Source organism: Rhamphochromis sp. 'chilingali', assembly GCF_963969265.1.
Source record: "Rhamphochromis sp. 'chilingali' genome assembly, chromosome: 16".
Classification (NCBI taxonomy): Eukaryota; Metazoa; Chordata; class Actinopteri; order Cichliformes; family Cichlidae; genus Rhamphochromis; species Rhamphochromis sp. 'chilingali'.
The window spans coordinates 26,212,269-26,229,801 of NC_137943.1; the positions used below are offsets into that span (position 1 = coordinate 26,212,269).

At 38.6% G+C, this 17,533-nt stretch overlaps 1 protein-coding gene across 2 annotated transcripts; it reads right to left on the bottom strand.

The window, feature by feature from the left end:
• Positions 1–1,179: 1,179 nt before the first annotated feature.
• Positions 1,180–13,812, bottom strand: LOC308383849 (uncharacterized protein). Of its 2 annotated transcripts, XM_080862007.1 has the most exons (5): positions 13,278–13,812; positions 12,821–12,961; positions 9,768–9,925; positions 7,592–7,694; positions 1,180–1,255 (listed from the first exon to the last, which is right to left on the bottom strand). In XM_080862007.1, exons 2-5 carry the CDS (start codon positions 12,835–12,837, stop codon positions 1,225–1,227), a joined length of 309 nt encoding a protein of 102 aa, XP_080718133.1. In that variant the 5' UTR covers positions 12,838–12,961; positions 13,278–13,812; the 3' UTR covers positions 1,180–1,224. The 2 variants fall into 2 exon arrangements, 1 of the variants encoding a protein (XP_080718133.1); XR_013969232.1 differs by lacking the exon at positions 1,180–1,255 and having other exon boundaries at positions 7,602–9,905.
• Positions 13,813–17,533: the final 3,721 nt, after the last annotated feature.

Genomic DNA, 17,533 nt, shown 5'->3' on the forward strand with positions numbered 1-17,533 from the left:
TTTTTTGTTCTGTAAAAATTGCTTTGTTTTGTTTTTAAGTAGATTAAGTAGATCCACATTATTAAAACAAACAAACAGAAGATTTCTGTTTTATAATTACAGGACAGTCTGGACAGTGAGCTAGCAGAATCTTTCTATTGTTTTGCACATTAATTTCTTACAATTTAAACCCAAAGAGCTGTGTCTACAGAATTCTCTAATTTACTCGTTTTCTTTATCATGTAGAAAAACTGAGACGTACTGTTGAATATGCACTTTTTTTCTCATTTAAAGATACCTCAGAGATTAAATGTGTAGTTAAACTTCTTTACATGGACAGAAAGAGAAGTTTCACTGGTCTGGCACACCCAAGATCAAAGCGGGCTGTATGTGGTCCAGCCTGGCTTCACATGAACGTCTGAGAGACCAGTGCTGTCTCCTTTTGTTTTTCTTCTGTCTCTCTGTAAGCGTCTGTCTCAGCAGTAACCAGAAGGCCCTCATGCAAAGGACCTACGCACAATAAATATGTTTAAAAAGAGATGAGACATAGTTTACTTTAACTCTGTGGAAGCAAAATGCTGATGGTCAGAATAATATGAGGAGATATTCTTTATACGTAGGAAATGAGAATTGAGTTTGTCAAATTATTGCTTAACTAATTATCCATACTTGTGTACATGTATTGCATTTATCTGGCCATCAAATAAACATAAAACAGTTTAACAAAGGTGTAAAATACAGTTGCATCTATATTCCTAAAATTAATAAACACATATAAACCATTTGGGGGGAAGCAGAAATCTAGGTGAACCAAAAGAAAAAGAACCATTTTCAGGCAGTTTCAGGTTTGTGAGACATAATTGAGAAACTGGAAACATGAAAGCCTCAGAGTTATTCCAACACATGTCAAAACACTAAAACTTGACCATCTTCAGGAGCACAATGGATAACTACAGTCTTATTTTATTAAATAGCCTTGCACGTATTTAAACCACGCTGTGTTTTCAGATTGCAGGTTGCCAAGCTAAATATCAGGTTTAGTGACTGCTTTGATATTTAGTTGGAAAGTTTCAAAGTATTTGGCTATGAATTTTAGCTCCCAAAAATTAGATGAACGTGTTCATGTTCATGTCCAAACTCCGAATGTAGTCCAGAACTATCAGTGTGCTGCCATAGGCCACAAGGCAGCCGGTCTCCGGTCTAGCTTCAGGCACAGCAGGCAGGACCAGATGAGTAAGATGAACATTAGCCAACTGATGTATGTGACGCTCCAGGCCTGAAGAGATGGGAAATGTTAAAAAAAAAAATGCTGCAGCTCTGCTGGGGATGAGTGACTAATGAAGAATAAACATAAACAATAGCCTGGAAAATGTTTGGACAGCAGGAATAGCACAAGTAAAAAAATATAATAAAACAGTTATTTCCAAATTTTAGATTAAATTGATTTAAGACAAAATGGAAACAGACTGCCTTTTTATATGCCAGTTTCTATCATTCAAGGCTACAACACACCCAAAGAAACAGATGAGATGTAGGGTTAGTAATGTGTAAATTTGAAGGAATAACACATCAACTTAATCGCATTAAAGTTGTCTGTATGTAAAAGAGCCGTTAAGTTCATTTTAAAGTAACTATTCAAACAATGCTGCTTTCTGGGTTTGAATCCAGTCTGGGGCCATTTCTGTGTGGAGTTTACATGCGAGAGAACACAGAGCTTGATCAAGGCAGTTTCAGCTACATGGCTGTAAACAGCCTCGCTCCTGACTCACAGCTCACAAATGATGGGGCCAACGCCAAGGGCTCTGCAGTGTTACACAATCGGTCTGGAAAACTGCATTATTGTTATTATAAGTTAATGGAGCTACTGAAAAGTAACTGACGTATATTAACTTTAGTGTTACTTTAAATCTATGCATAAGGAAAGCCATCACTAGTCTGAGCAAAACAAGATAAACCTAACAGAGGCAGCAAAGAACATTAGGAGGGACCGAATCAACACTCTGGTTCATCCCTGAAAAGAATAAATGTCTTGTCCAACTCAGGACAAGGATGGACAGGATGTCTTGTCCAAACACTTAAAGGCCTGAAAGACCTCAAACGAAAATGTGGATGACAGAATTATTTCCATGGTTGACAAAAACTGTTTCTGAACATCAAACCAACACAGGAGAATCATTTTCCAACTTTACAGTCGAGAGACATCTTGGCTCCAGGCCGAGCAGAGCTCAGATCTCAGGGGAATAAACACAGCATTTGGTGATGTTTCCAAGATTTTTAGATTTCAGTTAGTCTTTTACTAGAAATGATTTCCAAGTATTAAAAACTTATATTTAAAGTTATATTGACATATATCCTGTCAATAATGGATATATCACCATATTGTAAAGTTTTGAGCCTCTGAAAAAGGGGGGCTGCATTTAAAGATGGAAAAACCCCAAACAAACACACAAACAAAAAATAAATGGCGCCCTCTTCTGGACCAGACCGCAACAGATGGCCAAATAGACAACAAACATGAAGATCTCTGGGATGCCATTTCCTGCATATGCACTCACTCAGTCTGGAGGAGAAAAAAGAAAAAGAAAAGAGGACCGACATGTTGATAGAAAGCAGACGCCTGGTTCCACAAAATAGAAATAAATGCCAAAACTGTGATTTGGAGCAATCTTGGAGGGTAGTATCACAACCAAATGATTGAAATTGGGATGAGACTAATAACAATGAAGTCTAATAGGAAACAGTTTTTTCTGAGGAATCGAGGGACTTGTTAGAGTTACTTTGGCCCGTAAATGAAGGTCCTGTCCTGTGGTTGATGCTCACAGGTCCCTCATTATCTCTGACTTTTGGAGAGAAAATGTGGGTAAACACACAAATTGTCTGATGTTTGTTCAAGAAGACTGAAACTGTATGAGAACAGAAATCACGGCAGTAATTATTGCAACCAGTTTGTTTATGTATTCAGCTTGTATGAGCAGCAACACCCTCTCTAATAAACTGAGGCTTTAAACATATTGCTGATAGCAAGGGAGTTAAATTATATTCCACTATAAAGGCCACAAGAGAGGCAGTGTTGTTTTCTGTTTTTAACTAAACTCTGAAAAACATGTTTACTCCTTCAAAATTGCATCCTTTGTTTCTAACGAGGTGGCACAATTAGCCCCATTTCTCCTCTTCCATCTAGTTTAAAAAGTAAACAAATAAAAGAAGACATTGTTCCGATTTTGTGAGGTCTGTTAAAAATTCACCTGACATTTAATAAACACATCACATTAGTCCATTTGTGGTCTACAAACCTTTGTTTTTCATTAAAACCTTAAAAAAAAACTTCTTAAAAAAATCATCCAACCTTTTTTATATGAGTTTAGTCACTAAAGTGTTGCACACTTCATGCTGGGCTCTATGTGTAATTACACAGTTTAAAACAAACACAACACACTGGCCATTCTGTGGTTCAGTCATGCAGAATCAGTGAAAAACCATGAATACAGACCACAGCAAATATGCCCACATATAAATCTTTGGTATTTGTAAACAGCTTGCAAAGGTCAGCCCTGACTAAAGTGAAGGAGCAGTCTGAGTGAAAAGTCTTACAAAACCTCTTTTGACTCCTGTATACCTGACTTATGATCAATAAAGGCAGTAAAATACAGTTATAAGCATTGTACATACCAGCCACTTTATTATGTTTAACTGAAAATTTAAGTAAACATCTATCTAAATGTGTTTTTGCACTTTAGACGATGTGCACATGTCTAAGCTTTCATATTCAAAAACCTTCATTTCACCAGCCAAAAGCATCTGATTCACCAAAACTGGAAAGCAAAATCTGGGTTACATAAAATCCGTACTTGATCATTGGGGGAGAGGTCATTTAGAAGCAACCAGAGAACTGTGACTCATGAAGATCACTGAGGTTGCCAAACGTTGAACGTGTTGTCAAAATATAACGGCCCACAGTATCATTATTGTTTATCTTATATATATGCAGAGTTGTTATTAATTTCTCCCATTAGAGAGCTGTACAGAAACAGATATTATTTGGCAACAAAATTGACCTTCAATAATAATAATTGTGTCATAGTCTTTAAAAAACAAACAGCAGCTGGTTAAACAAATAGCACTGCCCACATCTGATTGGCTCAAAAACTGATATGGGGCCCATCCCTGCCCAAGCACACCCACCTGGGGCTCACATGGGATAGGTGTGTGTTTGCTTTGCCAGAAGAGAACCACTCCACGATTCACCCACACGTACCTGCTGTGGGCACGCATGGGTATATTTGTTGGCACACCGTACAGTGAACTATTACAGAGAAGATGAAATCATAGAAAATGTTTTATTACATCGTCTGAAATATGAGCCTGGAATAAGACGACTGATTCTAAACTAAATTGGATTTTATTGATACACTGCAAGAGAAGTCAAAATGTGCAAGGACATATTCCATTTTCTCAGTATGACTAAGTTTGTAGTTTTGTTTACATGTTTGATTACTAAGACAAAGATTCCTGGTTCGAGCTTGGGAGAAGGCATACATTTTTTGGAGGTTGTCTGGACTGTATGGGTGTACCTCACATGGGCCCCAAGAGGGCATGTCTGCTGGGCTGGTGTAAATGTGTCTTTGGTGCATGATGTAAATTCTCAGTGGATGACTCAGGGTGGTCACAATGAAACAGGCAGGCACGCAGATGTCCTAACAAATCCTCACACTCCCTGTGTCTGATGATAAAATTAACATCACATGGACTCTAGCAGATTCACAGACACAGAAAGTATAATCAGGGCTACAACATGCTCACAGTTAAAGTTCGTGGCCACAAAGCTGTGGATGTGGAAGTAATCTGATAGGTGTTGTGAAGCAGGAAGAAGGACAGCAGTAAACACCCTGTGTGGCCTCAAACAGAAGAGGAGCTACAGTGACTTCAACATCATTCAGCTTACGGATTCCTACAAGTTCTTTCTGCCATTGTAATTATTAAAGAAAGTGAGGGTGACTGGGACAGCACCTAAAGACGATTTTCAGTGGATCACAATACATATCCTGGCCAAGAGCTGGTAACATTTCTATTGAGCAAAGCAAATTTTCACTGACAGGTCAAATAAACATTCTGGTGGACCACAAGACCTCCAAGTCTTTAACTTATCGTCTAAGTTTCTGAACCTGATTCTGTTCTTCAGCTTCAGTGTCTGTTGGTGTTCACAGTTAAGGACTTGGCTGTTGGAGGCCATGGACATGAAGGCGTTGACTGTGAAGAATACAGCTGTCAGTGGATGACTGATCCTGGGAGGATGGAAGAGATCGGGCAGGGGAGCTGCCACAGCTGTTCAACACATGGCCACTTTATGGTGCACCTACAGGTATTTGGGATAATTTCAGGAGCTGTTATGGTCAAAATTCTCAGCAGCAGGTTTCCCACTAATTATGAAAATGAAAATTTTCATCCTCAAGGGAAGGTGAATGAAGCGGGATCCGGCTCTGGTTCTTTGATTAATAAACAACAGCAATGTCTTACTGTAATGTTTTAACAAATAGTTTTACTTATCTGCACAGTTTGGTTCTTCACTGGGCAACATCTCCATCTCATTAAATTTAATCACAACAGTTTTACTACAGTGGGGTAATATCCTGGCCTCAGGTCGCTGAGAGCTAATTGTATCAAATGTGTGCAACACCACAACACAATGGCCTTAATAAATGCTGAAGTATAAATGATGTGTGCCGATTTCCCAGAATGGCATGAATTTAGCCAGTTCTAGATCCACACTGGTACTGAGGCTCGGCGTGGGACATTGCAGCTGGTTTCACTCCATACAGGCTCCAAAGCTAACCCGGTCAAACCATAACACATAGACAAGAGAGAAAAAAGGACCATTTTTGATAACAGCTAACTATTACCTTGCTGAAAGGGAAAGTGAGAAAGTTGCTCTTTCCAGGCCATAATACAACAATCTGTGTGCGTCTTTGCTATTCATTAATCCATCCAATTTGAAGGTGGAGGTGACCTTTAACCTTTCTGCTGTTTTGGTTTAGAAAAGAGCTTAACTATCATTTTTTGACAGCTATTTAGAATCCATTCATCCTCTGAAGAAATATGAATCACGGTGGACCTCTGCGGTTTATGAGGAGTGACTGAGGTGACTGTTCTCCTTACGGGTGATGAATGTGGGATTTAAGCCTCGCTTTTATGCACTTCATCCACCACAAAACACTAAACAGCACACCTCCCAGACCTCTAATAATACAGGCTTCTGCAGGAGACCACATGTAGTGTTTAATAATACATAAACCTATTTTGTCTGAGGGAGCGACGTCCAGTCCGAGATTCGTCTCTGCTCGTCTCCAGCTGAAATAGCATTAACAAAGTAAAGGAGGAAGAGAAAGAGAGGAGAAAGTGGACCACTTACAGTCTCATCAATACTTAAAGAGACTTCTAGTAAAGCTGAACGCTCATGAAGCTGATAGCTGCTGACTTCAAGAGTCATACATCAGGTATAATGATGAACAGAATATTTATAATGAATACATTAATATTCTATCAATAATGGATACATGACCATATTGTAAAAACTGTTTTTGTTTTTTTGGATACTTTTTTATAATTATGGTTACAGACTCTCATCACCTCATTGAACTTAAACACTGATAATTCATTTTCTTACAACCAGCTGAATACTTTGTCATTCGCTGCAGTCAGCAAAACATTCCTCTAAAGTATTTCTTTTTCAATCTTACTGTAGATATTAGACTTACAACACATTGTAAGTATTTTATGAATAAAACTCACAAATGCTACTCTTTTAAAATTATTCGGGATAGATTTAGAAGGCAATCGACATAAATCCCCTGCTTTGTTGTGATGGTTTGTTTCATTTTTATCTTTTTGTCTTTCTTTCTCATTTTTTCTGCAGCAGTTAAATCCATTCATTAGCTTTACTACTCGTCTAATTCAGGATCCCAGGGCGAGGGGAAAGGATGAACCTTATCTCAGCTACAACAGGGCAAAAGACTCTGGACAGGCCGCAGTCTGTTGCAGCGCTCCATTAAATCTGTGATGTTAATTTAACACAAATGTTTGACATGAATAATTCATTCGGTGTGTTTTGCTTTAAAAAGCTGCAGAGCAGCACCCGAGCATTCATGCGCTCAGAGACAACTTGTTTTTTTTACTTTCAGATGTCGTAACTGTAGTATCAGTGGAGGTGAACAAAATCTAAGCTGTTGCTCTCATAAGACCAACAAGCATACTAACAGTACGTGCTGCATTCTTAAATCAGTACTGACTGAATCGGTTCCTTAGGGGAGTCTTTCAGCCTTCTTACATAAGTTCACATAAATATTTTATATTCTGGGGGATTTATCAGGTTTATGTTTTAGCTTGTAGGCTTCTAGCAGAAGATGAGTGGAGTAAACAAAAATCTTCTAAAGACAGATGTTCCAAATCCACGTTAATCTCAAGGAAACTCAGCTCTCCTGCAGAAGGGGTGGTTTGTTTTACAGAGAACAATGCAGTTCAAACTGGAGGCTTTTGGGAAACAGTCAATATCTGCAAGGAAATGCACAAAACCAATGAAAGTGCACAGCTTCAAACAGAATGGGATTGTAGAGTTTACCTTGCACTGTTGTGCTTGTAGGCTCTGGGAAGAGTGGGATCAGCAGGAGATGGATGAGGTAGAAGAAAAGCAGGGAGGGGAGGAAGACAGGACCAAAGACATGCTGTGAAAAATGACAGAGATTATTAACTAATGATTAAATGGAGAGAGGTGTATAAACACACAGAGGGTGAAAAAAGGTGAGTGAAAAAGAAACATTCAGTGCATCATGGGAATCCCCCAGCAGCCTAACCTGATCCAGCACTTACTATATGCTTGATCAAAAAGGGCAGTTTTAGAATAGAACAGAATAGCCCTTTATTGTCAATGTACATGTGCAATGGAATTATATGCTCCATGCCAACTGTGCAGGAGTAAAATATATATATACATAAACCTAATCTTAAAAGTAGAGTGGGTGTCTGTTTCCTGACTCCAAACTGGGGGCTGGTTCCAAAGAAGAAGGGCCAGAGCTGCAGGCTCTGCTTCTTCTTTTAAATATCCTATGAACCACAAGTAAACCAGCAGTCTTAGCTCAAAGTGCTCTAACGCAGTGTGTGACAAAGTGGGTGAGAACACCATTTGTCCATATTCTTAGTTAACATTCTTGTTTTGATTTAGCCATATCTCATATGTATTCTGTAATAGGCAAACATGTACTATCCCAGGTTTGTTTATGTTTTGCACTTTCACAGACTATGTAATGTAACATCTTGGTTTAAATCAATTCTGACAAGTTTGTTAAGTTAACATGTTATTTATTTCACATGTTAATTTGTGTAGTTTGAACTCACCTCACCTACCTGTGTTCCAGGATAAAAAAAAGGGAAAATGTCGCTTCACTTCCTGTATTTATAGTTACCTGGTTAGTCTGAGGTCACAGCAAGAGACCAGCTGAAGAAGGGGGAAAATCTTTGTAATTGAATAAAGTTGATTTTAGAGTATGTTTAGAGTTTTTATTGCTAGGAAAGAGTAACAGTATAGGATTGCGTAGGGAAATGTTTGTTTTACCTACATAATGGAATAGTCCAGGGGTGAGATTGTTTGGTTAAGTGGACGATTTAAGCAGAAGGATGCAGGTGTTTGAAGAGAAAGGACCAGGTCAGTGTAGCGGTGTGTCGATGTGACCTTAATTTCTGTTGATTTAAATTCAGTTATGTTTATTTGAACTGAGTTAACTATGGAGTTGTTTCTTATTTATTTTTGTAAATATTGTTTCACCAAAGATGGTGATTAAATCACTCGCTACACTGGACAGCATCTGTCTCCTGCCATTCTTTGGCCGATTAGGTCAAGTCTTACCACACAGTGATACAGGGCTATGAGGTAGGATGAAAAGGTGAGACCTGATTATTCAAGACCTTGTATGTGATTAAAAGGATTTTAAACTTGATTATGGATTTAACAGTGAGCCAATGAAGTCAGTATGGGCAAATAATTTGCTCTCTTTCTAGTTTCTTTCATTTAAATGTTCCTGCTGGCTCATAGTAGTAAAACATCAAACATTACTCTAACTAAACTTCAAACTCACAAACCTCATTATCTGTTCATCTGGCCCGCATCACTAAAACAGCCGGTGCTAAAATCATTCAATGAACCGGCTTTTGTTTTGAAGAACAGTAAAGACCTGATAGTCCTCGGATGTTAAAAGGGACAGCCTGCGGTTATATCTGCGTGCATGCTGTAAAATACCTCACTAAGCATAGTTTTAGATCACAAGTGCAGATTTCATTTTTGCAAGAACCTAAAAAATTTTCAGGGATTATAAAATATCATCATTTTTAGAATGAAATGCCACAAAAAAATCACTGAATGCAGCAGTGCAAGAGCCAGATGCCCTTAAAATACAGGAGCATGAAGTGTCTGATTTCAAATAAGCATTAAAATAAAGTTTAATTATCACAACCACAGAAGACGATGAATTCTGAGTTTTCTAAGGCATGCAAAACATGCAACTTTCCAATGTTTATTTTGTACAAGTGCACCGGTCTAAGCAAAGGAATTTGCAACAGAGAGATCCACACATGAGTTTCAGTTCACTGAGCTGCGATGGGCTTCTGTGAAGGAGGAGAAATAGATTAGCCGATGTTACCAGTGTCAAATTGGAGATTTGTGAGTTAATGTTATCTTAGGATTCTTACTTGGATTTCCTTACAAAGCAGGGAGCAAAGATGGTAACGCCACTGAATTTACTCACAAGAAAGCAAAATCACATTTCCCAGGAACAGACCAACTTGGTCCTTAAGTATTTGCAGGTAATGGACCGATGAGGAACACGTGGCTCCGCTGACAAACAGTCCAAGGCGGGACCTCGGACCTCCACCTCCACCTCCACCTGAGAGCAAAGGAAAGTTACTGTAGGAGATGAAAGAGAAAAGACAGAGAAAACTTCCTGACATTGTTGCAGTTGCAATTGCAATTTTGTTTCATGCATCTTTTACTAGAATTAAATGAGTCAAAGGAAAGAATTGGACTCAGTTTTCTTCAGTTCAGTGTGGCAGTAAAATAAAGACATTTAAAATAGTTTCTTAGTTTCAATTCACTTAGTGTTTTAACAGTAAATAATGGACAACTAGTGATAATTAATGGACTCATTTTTAAAAGTAGAACTTTTTACAAAACTATGCAGCTGCTATATATATGTATATACTTCCAAAATCCATTAATTGATGTATTGATCTGTGATGTTCATACTGCTAGTCTTCCTGATCCTTTGTCTTTGCTGTATGACCCACCATCTGAAGAAGTTTAGACAGGGAATAAAAATAAACTGGTCTTGTTTTAATACAGTTACTGCAAAAGTGCACATACATGGTTGAATCCAGCTTCTGCCTCTTCCAGTTAAAACAACAGAAAAACTCTTTTACTACAACACAACAAAAGTGACAATCTATACGGCACAGCATCGTGATATTTTGCATTTGATTACATGCATTGCATGTGTCATCCGTGATGCTGATTCTACACGTTTTAGGTACACTTGTTCAATTGCTTTGCTAATGCAAATCAACCAATCACATTGCAGCGGGTCACTGCGTTTAGACATGGAGACGTGGTCAAGGCGATCTGCCTAAGTTTAAACTGAGGATCAGAATGAGGAAGAAAGGTGATTTAAGTGAATATGAACGTGGCGGTGTCATTGTTGGTGTGAGACCTGTTACCATCCTGCCTTGTTTGTTGAGTCATTTGCTGGTATTTCTAGTTTAGGTTGTCTTGTTTGCTATATGGTCTTCTTTTATGTCCTTCTTTCATCTCTGTGCACTTTCCTCAGGGTCTTCCAGTTTAGTCAGTCTCGTCTTCATGTTGTTTTGTCAGTCTGTCTCCCCAGCCATGTCCCTTGCTCTCTGTCTGTCTTTCTTCTGTTCTACTGTACAAGTTTACATGTCCTTGTTTGGGTCTCAGTCTGCGTGCCACTTCCTGTTTCATTTTGATGATCCCTTGTCTCATGTGCATTCTGTTCAGTTTGTTTCCCCTGTCTCATCATGTTTAATTTGTGCCTGCTGTGCTCCCGTGTGTTTCCAGTTTCCTTATCACTCAGTTGCCCCTTGTCCCAGTCTCTGCTCACCTTTCCTTATGTCTTCCAGGTTTCATGGTTATTTTGTATTTTCCCAGTTTAGGTTACTTGTTGGTTTCTCCTTTTTTTGTACATTTGTGTTCAGCCAAAATAAATGGCTCGCCTTTTGTAATTAAGTATCTGTTTTCCTGTGCCGTCTGCGCTTGGGTCCTTGTCTTGCCACACACGATATGCAGCCGCAGATCCTGACAGCAAATTTCGAAGATAAACCATATTAATTTTGGAACCAACCTTGTGTCTACTAGGTCTATTTATTGACTATACCACACAGAGCCTTTCTTTTCCTTCCTGCAGCTATCAGCTATAAGGAATGTGTGATGTCATCATTTCATAAACTTTTCTAAAAAGGTAATTGAAGCTGATCCTGTCCATCCATCATGACCACAGTGTACACACCTTAAGAATGTTGCCTTCAGCAGGATAATACGTCATGCCACAAAATCGAATAATTTCAAACTGGTTTCTTGAACATGGAAATTAATTCACTGTTCTCAAATGATCTCCACAGTCAGTTCTCAATGCAGCCAATGAGCATGACTCACATCATGGATGTGCAGCCAACAAAACGTGCAGCAGCTGTGTGACACGATCATGTCAATATTAACCAAAATCTCTGAGAAATGTTTCCAGCACCTTGTTGAATCTGTGCAATTAAGGATTAAAGCAGCTCTGAAGACTCCAACCCTTTACTAGCAAGGTGTACCTAATAACGTGCCCACTGAATGCATGTTCCCTTCTTTCTACGTTACATTTCTTCCATTTTGACAGTTACTCGTGTGTGCAGCTGTAGTGAACGCTCAGCTGCACTTTGAAAAAGAAATGCTCAATGTGCAACGCATTGAACCTTGAAGCATTTAATTTTATCCTCTGAATTGTATTATTAATTCATACTGTTAAAATGTCTTCCCACAAATTAATGGACAAAATGCATAGACTCACAACTGCTGTGAGAAATTAAAGGGGTCTGTGCTGTCAGATGATCCATTATAGTATTACTGAATGAGGCCTATTGATTAAAAGCCTGCTCTTAGCAAAGCTGGAAAAGCAAGTTTCTGAAGTCAAAGAAATTGGTCATTCTTCAATAGCAAGATCAGTCAATTGATTTCAGCTCAACAGAGCAAGCACTTTAGTTACAGGAGACAAAGCTGAAGGCAAAGCGACCAACAAACAAGAAGCAACTGGAGCTGCATGTAGCATCAGATGAAATCCACAGGTTCTAGAGGATTTTCATTTAGTATTTTAAATTATAATCTGCACGAGAAAGAAGTAAATCAAGCACTAACTTCTAATAAGAGACCAACAGATTCTTCCTTCTCACAGAACGACTTTTGTTAACAGAGTAACAAATTCAGTAAACAGACCAAAACACAGCTGACTGCAACACAGAGCAGTGAAACAGCTGAAGACGTGCAGCTCAAACAATGTCATTGTAATGTAAATGATAATGAATAACAATCACACTGTCAGAAGCCGAACAGTTCAATAACAACACTGATGATTCATTAATAGCCACTGAGTATGAAAACTAACAACCAATACTGTGAAAGCTGCTATAGCACAGTTAATGAAAGCCATAAATGTTTAATTCAGAATAAAGGGATTACTAGGAAAATAGTAAACTCTAAGTTTGTTGTTCTGTCTGTAATTACAAATAACTAAAAATAAGAAGTACATACCAGTTCATTTTCACCATCAGACGTTTGTACCTGAAACACAGACACCATGCCTTTGGTGTGACTCTGCAGTCACTGCTGCCGGCTGTGTTTCCTTCATTAACTCCAATAAACGCTGACAGGTGGAGGACAGCGCTGACGGCTCTGTTAATAAATATGAAAGCTGCTCTTAATGTCCTGAACAAATATACTGGAACTGCGCTCTAATATATATGAGGCTTTGAATTAATGTCACAGCTTATTTATCAGTGTAGGAAGGCGGGAAAACACAAACGAGAGTACAGTTATTATTTAAAATCACATTTAAAGTACAAGGACAGAACAAGATGGGATTGATAATAATATGTATAAACATTTATACATATTAATTACCCACTCTTACTTTGCGCACTGTCAATAACACAAAAGGCCAACAAAGATGTAAAAAAAAAAAAAAGTGGGTATTAGAGGGAAAACTCACCAGCTGCAGTAACCAGAAGACCAGCCCGCACACCACTTCAGAGGCCATGGGTCTGGGCAGGCCGTGATGAATCCAGGTAAAAGACACCGAGAACTGTCTCTCTAAGGGTTCTGTTGCATCCCAAACTCATGCGCTCCCAGCTGGCTGCTCCAGACAGACACATCGGCTCTCCGCTGGTGACACCTGGACTCCGATTATTCCACAGTGGGACACTGCGCATTCACCAAGGTTCGCCCCACCAGCTCCATCGCCAGAAAACAGTATCACCATGGTAGTTTAGTGGCTCAGATGCTGTAAAATCATGTTGACCCTGCACAAGCTGAGCGCGACTCAGATGCGCAAACAGCTGCGCTGGCACGGAGCGTAAAAAAACCGGACAAAGGAGCCAACAAGTCCTCAAGTCCAATTAAACCCACTTTCAATACTAAACCACATTAACGAGGAACTATAACTAGGTTATTACATGGTCTCATTGCAGTTTTTGAGTTTCGTTAAAAGCAAGCAAGGGGGGTTGAGGCCTTAAGTCCCTCTATTCTTTTGGTTACATTTGACTGACTGGTCGCCAACAGGAGGCTCCAGGACAAGCCTGGGATTGACTTCGGATTCAGCCAATCAGAAGTGCGACTGGTTGCTGAGCCAGCTTCCTGCGATAATTGGAAGCAAAACGTGGGGCGTGCAATATAAACAGCTGCTTTAATCTTATAATTGTATAATTGTATAGTTTGCTATTTAATCACCATCATCAAATTTATAAACACCAAACAAGCAGGACCCCCAAGACGAAGATTTTATGAATTTCAAGAGGAGACTTTTCCTTATGACCTGATACCTTTTGGTACAGCTATATCAGAGAGAAACAGCGACGCCTACCGGTGCAGTATAACCACTCCAGTCTAATCCAGTTGACCACAAAAACAGGCCTTGGCTGTTTCTGCTTGCAGGAAAATTAATTTTGCCAAAATGTTTTCAGTTCTCGGGCAAATTCTAAACAATGTAAGAAAACATCTTCTCTAGTAACACGTAATTTAATTGTTGAGCAGGTAAACAAACATGATCTACAGCTCAGTTCAGAGCCCCAGGATGCTTTTTTAAATTTCCAAATATTCAAACAAAAATGCCACTGATCATTCATTAAAGTTAAGGAAAGTTTCTTCATGGTTCAGAGGTTGCTCAGTAGAGGATGATGAAAAGCGTACTGGTCAATGTGCATGAAGTGGACTGTTACAACGGGTCAGAATTACCCCGTCAAAACATAATAAATGTTACCTTTTTATAAAGGAGGAAAACACATGGAGTCTTTTTTATATTTTTACACTGGCGAACTGGTCAACTTAAATTTTTGTTTTTGGTCATAGAGTTATTATTTTAATACACTGTTTGAAATTTAAATTGTAACTGAATGTTGAGTAATTTGACATATAAAAATTACTTTTATATTTTTTTATTTCTTTTGTCATTTGTGGAAACACTTGTTTATTTTCAGGGAAACATTCAGCCTAAAATTCACCATTTGTCAGCATCTCCAAAGGTCAGGAATTAACTTTTTATATCTCATTTCTTAAATATGTGCAGAAACCGAAATGTTGAAAGTCAGACTTCTCTCAGTGATTCAGTGTGGGAGGATACGCAGATGGATAAACTGTTGTTCATCAGGAAAAATGCTCTGACATTTAACATTTCTGTTTGTGTGCAGAATAAATAACTGTGGTAATTCTGTGGCGTGGGTGTGGTCCTTGGCCAGCTGCAGAGGAGGCGTGACGCAGTGAGCTCCCGGGGCGGCGCAGGGGCGGGGTGAACAGGTGTGCTGGGATCTGACAGTGATTGTGTCTCTTTATGTGTTGGCAGTGACAGACGGAGACGGAGGTGACAGCAGAGAAAGAGAGCGCGGAGTATATGTGTCCACGTTACCCCGAGTTTAATAAAAGGTTTCTGCATTGTCAAAGTCGCTCCGGCTGGTATTTCTTGGGTCCACCGTTACAAATTCGTTAGCAGATTTTGTAATATTCTTTTTTATCATCAACAATTTTTATTTATTTCATTTTAAACTTCAATAACAGAACTTAAGGATAAATACATAAATAAATAGTTTAAAAAACAAACAAACAACAAAAAAAACAAAAACACAACACAACAATAACAACAAAAAAACAAAAACCCAAACAAAGAGAAGTTATCCTATTCTTTCTTCGCACACCACCCACACCACCACCCTGTCATTACTCCTCTGGTCTTCAAGTTACAGAAAGCCAGCTTGTAAAGGGGGACCAAATACAATCATATTGATGCAATTTGTCTAATAAACCATAAGTCACTTTTTCGTAAGATGCCAACTTAGCCATTGTCTTTAGCCACTCTTCATAGGGAGGGGGGTTCTTTTTCCGCCAATGTCTTAGCAGGACCCGTTTGGCCGTAGTGAGAGCCAAAATAATCCATCTTTTTGTATAACTGGAAAAATCTCCATCAGAAAGTTCTGTGGTTATACCAAGTATGGACAGTTTTGGTGAGATACCAAATCTCCTTTTTAAAACACTGAAAATTACCTCCATTATATTTTCCCACCAATCCCAAAGTGCCGAACAGCTCCATAAGATATGTAAAATCAAAGCATTTTGACCATCACATCTCCAACATTCGTCCGTAGAGGCCAGGTTCCATTTATACTATTGTTGCGGTGTTGGATGCCACCTATGGAATATCTTAAGTTGAATAAATCTACTGCCTGTTTCTTTATACATAGTATTAACATTTTGAAAACATGAATCCCATTCAACTGAAGAGATTTTGTAATATTCTAACTAATTAACACATTTGGCTGGTTTCCAATATTTAAGGTCCTTCTTCATCTATACCACACAGACACAAGAGTGGTAAAAATTTAACAAAGAAAATAGAACAGTTTAGAGGAAAATCTGTGCTGAAAAAGATGAAAACCAGTCTTCTAAGACAAGAGATATTGGTTATTTATTTATTTAACAATCATTGTAGTTGCATCTGTTCACTTTATAGTAACCAGATATCATTATGACAACATTTTTCACAGATTATAAATGAATTTTTATGAAAAGATTACTGCCATATGTACATATTGCAAGAAGATCTGTACAAGGCCATTTAGTGTCGTCGCTAAGAATCACAATTTTTGCACAGATAAAGTAACAGTCAGCAGGAATGACATAGAAGAAACAAAATGTTACTTTTCCAGGAGTCTGTTGGCCATATGTCTGTGTTGTCAAATCAGAATCAGAATCAGAATCAGAAACTTTATTGTCATTGTCATGAGAACAACGAAATTAAGAATGGTCCCCGATCATTGCATCATCCCTAGCAATATCAAAATATAAATAAAACAATAAAATTCAATAAATAAAATAGATAGAATACTTAAAATACTAATAAGATATAACAGTAAAACATTCACATACATTCCCACACACATGCTTCAGACCGTGCATAGATTAACACAAGAGTGGCGTGATGGACATTTTTTTGTAGTATTCAGATGTGTTATTGCAGTTGGATAACAGCTGTGTTTGAGTCTATTAGTCCTTGCTCTGATTGCCCTGTACCGTCTGCCTGAGGGCAACAGTTCACTTGGGGAAGGTTATAAGGCCATTTATGAACAATCCATCATTCTACAGTGAGAAAGATTATGTGAAAAACATCCAAGACAGCTGCCAATCTTCTGGCAGTGGATGTCCCAGCAAATTCATCTGGGACACTCCTAGCCCCACTCCTGCAGTCACTTGGTGAACCATCCTGTAGATGTGGACACTGTCGTCATGGAGGACTCCTATCCAGGCTGAAATCCTTTATCGGCTCCCTAAATGTTGTCATCATGTATGGAAAACATGTTCATTCGATTTAATGTGTTTTTAATGGAGATACCTGCATTCATCATGTTTCTCCATTCATTTATTCGGTTTTAAGTGAGTCATAAAATCTCCATGGATGGCAAAATGTCATTAAGAAAGCTGCCTGGAGCTTCTCCAGCACTCTGAGCACGGTGTACTGAAAGCTGGTGTTGACTCATTTTCTTGAACATAATTTTAAAATAAAAGCTAGAATTTTGCACCAGCATACTGGGAAATTTCTGAGACTCTGATCTTTGATGTTAGAGCTATTTGTTAGCATGACACCACAGACAAATTTTGTGTAATAATTTTTCTACTGAAACACAAATGAATCTTCTCGCTTCCAAAATGCTATAGCTGTGGAACAAATATATTCCAAATACAAATGAGAAATGGTTTGATAGC